The sequence below is a fragment of the Trachymyrmex septentrionalis genome, unplaced genomic scaffold (genome assembly GCF_001594115.1).
Source record: "Trachymyrmex septentrionalis isolate Tsep2-gDNA-1 unplaced genomic scaffold, Tsep1.0 scaffold14, whole genome shotgun sequence".
NCBI classification, from domain to species: domain Eukaryota; kingdom Metazoa; phylum Arthropoda; class Insecta; order Hymenoptera; family Formicidae; genus Trachymyrmex; species Trachymyrmex septentrionalis.
The window spans coordinates 3997119-4001088 of record NW_017304543.1 but is presented as its reverse complement, the minus strand read 5'-3'; the positions used below and the strand labels follow the sequence as shown (position 1 = coordinate 4001088).

The following is a 3970-nucleotide window of genomic DNA, read 5'->3' as shown; positions in this document are numbered from 1 at the left end:
TATATATATATATATATATAAATATTAGCAATGAAAAAAGAAAACTCCATATCGCAAGCTATAATCGTAAAAGATCATCGTTTAAGATACTTTTCATAACTGTTTAACGTGGAATTGCGCCGTGGTTTACAAATATTTACGTATCTACGCATCAGATCTCTTACAAATCCGATGAGTCACTGCTTCATATAGGTAATAACCTTCTACGGCTTCGCATGTTTTATTCGTCTCTAATAACATCACGAACCCCGTTATGCAGGCTCAAATCCGAGTAAAATAGGATGGAACGTACCACAGAACACTAACAATAAAGCATCTGGGAGTTCCGGGACCAGCAATGTCAAACCTCCAGTATCTGAACAAGCTTCCAAGACTAGCGCGACGAATGTGCAATCAGGATATCCGGCTGCGAACGCACCACCATATACTCCATCGGGTAATATTAATTGTTCTTTCATATCTTAAAATAGGGAATGAAATTAATGTATCGACAGTTTAAATCTCGATAAGACACTCGAGAATAAAATCTTTACTTCTTTTTGCATTTACAATATGGGAGCTATTAAAATTGCTAAAATTATATTTAATAAAATATTTTTTGAAGTTAAAGTTGCAATATTTCTCCTTGTAAAATCTTGATTTAAGATTTAAACTCTCTGTATTAAGGTTTAAAGTCTCCCTTATAAAATATCAATTCCCGAGCAGCACTTTTTATTTAAGGGATATCCTGAGAACATTCTTAAGACATAGAGACGTCTTCAGGGTGTCCCTTTGAGGATCTGTGCTGCGTGGGTCTCTTCGTATAATTGCATAAAGATTATAATTTTCATAGAATTTATAATTCTAATCTTTCCATGATTTCTAGGCGGATATCCTCGGCAGCCCGCCAGCAATCCTTATGGCGGCACGAGTTACAACCAAGGCTACCCGTCCTACAATGCCAATCCTTCGTACCCCGGTTACGGTGGGCACTCACCGTATGGCCAGGCTTACAATCCGTCTATGCACCATAACGCGCCACCAGCCTACAGTCCATACGGTGGGCAATCCTACGGCGGTTTCGGTGGACAGCAATCGTTCGGTCAACCGTCCCACGCCCAGCCATCCTACGTTCAACCGGCTATCGCACAAGCGCCAGCACTCACCGTCCTGCAACCGAGCCGACCTGGTATCGGTCAGCTGGCCAAGGAAGCGCTGGTTTACTCCAGTGTGAGCGCGGGCGTGAGCGCGGCTGTGAACAGATTGTTACCAGGTGGCATCTCTGGCAGAAGCCCGGGATACGGACACAACAGCGACGGCGCCGGTGGTGGTAGCCGCACCGAGATTACATATAATAATTATTATTACAATCAATCGAATCCGACTAATGGAGAAGCACCGGCTGCGCCTGCGAATAATAACGGTGCTCCTGCCGCCGCCGCTGCCGCCTCCAATCCACCCAGCTCTGCAACGCCGGTTCAGCCGCCACCGGAAGCGGATAAAAAGGCTGAAGCTAGCGCACCTAGCAATGCTAATTCGCCTAGCCCTCAGCAAGAAAGCAATCCGACTCAGCCGAAGTATCCGATCTCTAACGATGAAGTGAAGAAGCTGGCGGAAAGTCTTTTCGAGGCGGATAAGAACAACGCATACAAGTACATCACTGTAAATCTGCAGGGTGAGACGAAAGAAGATAGTACCGCGGATGACGCTCCTTTGCCGTAAGTAGTTAGAACCGCTATCCTCATCTTGAAGAAAATAATTGAACAAAATAATTCCGCGCATTAAGAGTTTCATTGACCTTGTCTTGATGTAATTTCAGCCTACTCGACGTCAAACCGGAAGCGTATGAAGTCCCGACGATTAAAAGCGTGCTGGCGTTGTACGATAATTACGCGATAGACGTTAAAACGAAAGAGACTGTCACGCCAGACGAGCGTAAGGAGGAAACGGAGCTGCTCGACAACTTCATGGAGACTGATGTATTTAAAACGGCAATGAAGTACCTGGCCGACAAGGGATTTATTCCAAATGACGAGTACGAGTTTAAAGACACTCTGAAACGTATTTGGTTCTCACAATTTCAACGAGTTGAAGGAGAGCCGTCTAGTTCTGGTTTTGAGGCAGTGTTCCTCGCAGAGAAGCTCGATTCCTACATGATCGGGCCACAAAATTGGATTTACTTTGCCAAACAGGAAGCGCAGAAGAATCTCGACTATCGCGGATACATAAAGGATATTAAATTAGCGGACGTAAGTAACGCTCACGTATTTGACAATTTATTCTACGTGTTTATTACATAATTTCTTTATCTTCACAGAAGGCAGAAGTTATCAAGATACGTTCGGCATTCAATGTACCTGACACGAAACATTCAGTCACGACCCTTCTCGTCGGTCTTTCACCCGAGTTAGAAATGGCTCTTTACACAGTATGCTTCTACTTACGTCCGAACGACGTTTGTCCGGTATCATTGGGCGGAAAAGATGTCAATCTCGTTTCTACCAGATTTAATTATTTCGGTAAAGATATTCTGATCGCCGGCTTTGTCGCATGATGAAATTCGAATTAAAGCTTTTTAAGATTTTTTATAAATTGTATGATTAAAAATTTCAGTAGTACCTCTAAGAAAAACGTTCAGACAATCTTATGTCAAAATTAATCTGTCATAAAACAAACAAAATTTTTATGTTTTCATACCGCTTTTAGTTTGATACACACACACACACACACACACACACACACACACACACACACACACACACACACACACACACACACACACACACACACACACATAAAATATTTATGCAGTATGATATTTTAAGGCGAATTTTATGCTTTTATTCATTTATGTATAAACTTGTATTAGTGAAAAAGAAAACAAGTGAGATCTGTCTTTTTCTCATGGATCATTTAAATTTATATTTCCTACAATAAATCGAAAGGGAAAAATTTTAATGCTTACCTTAGGTATCTTAGTGCTCCTTTTTTCTAATTCCGAAAATTCTATCACTGGTATTATAGTCGGTCGTCCGTGGGCGCATCGATTGGGGAACTTTGTATTCTTCAATAATTGTATAAGATTCGTACACTCCTCCAAAGTTAGCCTATCGCCGAATTTAATAGCACCTAAAAAAGTTCCAAAATTAATAAAAGAAAAAGAAAGTTTCTAAAATATAGTTATAGATAAATTTGAAACATTTCAAAACAATCATCTTTGACATAGTAAATCTTTAATATAATAATAACTACTATATATATATATATATACATATATACAAAATCATACATAAATATTAAACTTATGATAGTACCATGACAAGCCTCAAATGCTATAGCATTATGAATTGTTAACGGTAATGCGTTCGTTTGACTTGTATTACAATTCTTTATTACATCGTTTAATAAACCACAGATTTTTGGCAATATTTTTTCTCTATTGTAGGGATTATTATTTATAACCAAACATTGCGGTACTGTGCGTATTAATAGTGTGTTCTCCTTTAATGATCCTAAACTTATGCCGTATTTCTTCAACAAAATTTGATTACGTAAGAATAAATTGCACATTTCTGTAGGAAATTCCATAGACAGAGTATCAGGCAAATTAACCGAGAGTAATCCGTGCTCATTCTGCACCTTATATCCTAAATAATAATAACAACTGAGCATTACAAGAAGATTCAGTGCGATATTACGTATAATTTCATATTTATATTTGATTAAAAAATTAATTTAATATATATATATTTTATTTATATATTTAAATAAACTATTCAAATTAAAAAAAATATTATCTCTGTCAGAAAAAAGTATTATAATTATTTACTAAGAAGTAAATTTTCATAACGTATTCTTTCATGGATGGCATGTTGATCGATCATTAATAAAATTTTCATTTCATTCCACATCATCCACGCAGCGATAAATTCGTTATTAACTTGATTAATAATCTACAAAAAAAATATATTTATCCAGACAGCCCCTTTTG

At 38.1% G+C, this 3970-nt stretch overlaps 2 protein-coding genes across 2 annotated transcripts in view; one reads left to right on the top strand and one right to left on the bottom strand.

The window, feature by feature from the left end:
• LOC108745551 (poly(U)-specific endoribonuclease homolog) overlaps nt 1-2708 on the top strand; it is a 5598-nt gene extending 2890 nt beyond the window's left edge. The window contains exons 3-6 of the mRNA XM_018481748.1: nt 260-436; nt 866-1697; nt 1799-2228; nt 2297-2708. Coding sequence (XP_018337250.1) covers nt 260-436; nt 866-1697; nt 1799-2228; nt 2297-2533 — 1676 coding nt within the window. The 3' untranslated portion in view covers nt 2534-2708. The remainder of the gene's footprint in view (nt 1-259; nt 437-865; nt 1698-1798; nt 2229-2296) is intronic.
• A 92-nt stretch (nt 2709-2800) lies between these two features.
• LOC108745411 (DNA mismatch repair protein MutL-like) lies at nt 2801-3651 on the bottom strand. Its single transcript, XM_018481549.1, has 2 exons — nt 3294-3651; nt 2801-3108 (listed from the first exon to the last, which is right to left on the bottom strand). Exons 1-2 carry the CDS (start codon nt 3649-3651, stop codon nt 2882-2884), a joined length of 585 nt encoding a protein of 194 aa, XP_018337051.1. The 3' UTR covers nt 2801-2881.
• Between the last annotated feature and the right edge of the window lie 319 nt (nt 3652-3970).

What these genes read in the sequence shown, in the direction of transcription:
- LOC108745411 (XM_018481549.1), bottom strand. Translation starts at nt 3,651, where the DNA reads ATGCTCAGTTGTTATTATTATTTAGGATATAAGGTGCAGAATGAGCAC. An exon ending in AGCATTTGAGGCTTGTCATG is followed by an intron (nt 3,109 to 3,293) that starts GTACTATCATAA and finishes GAACTTTTTTAG; the next exon opens with GTGCTATTAAATTCGGCGAT.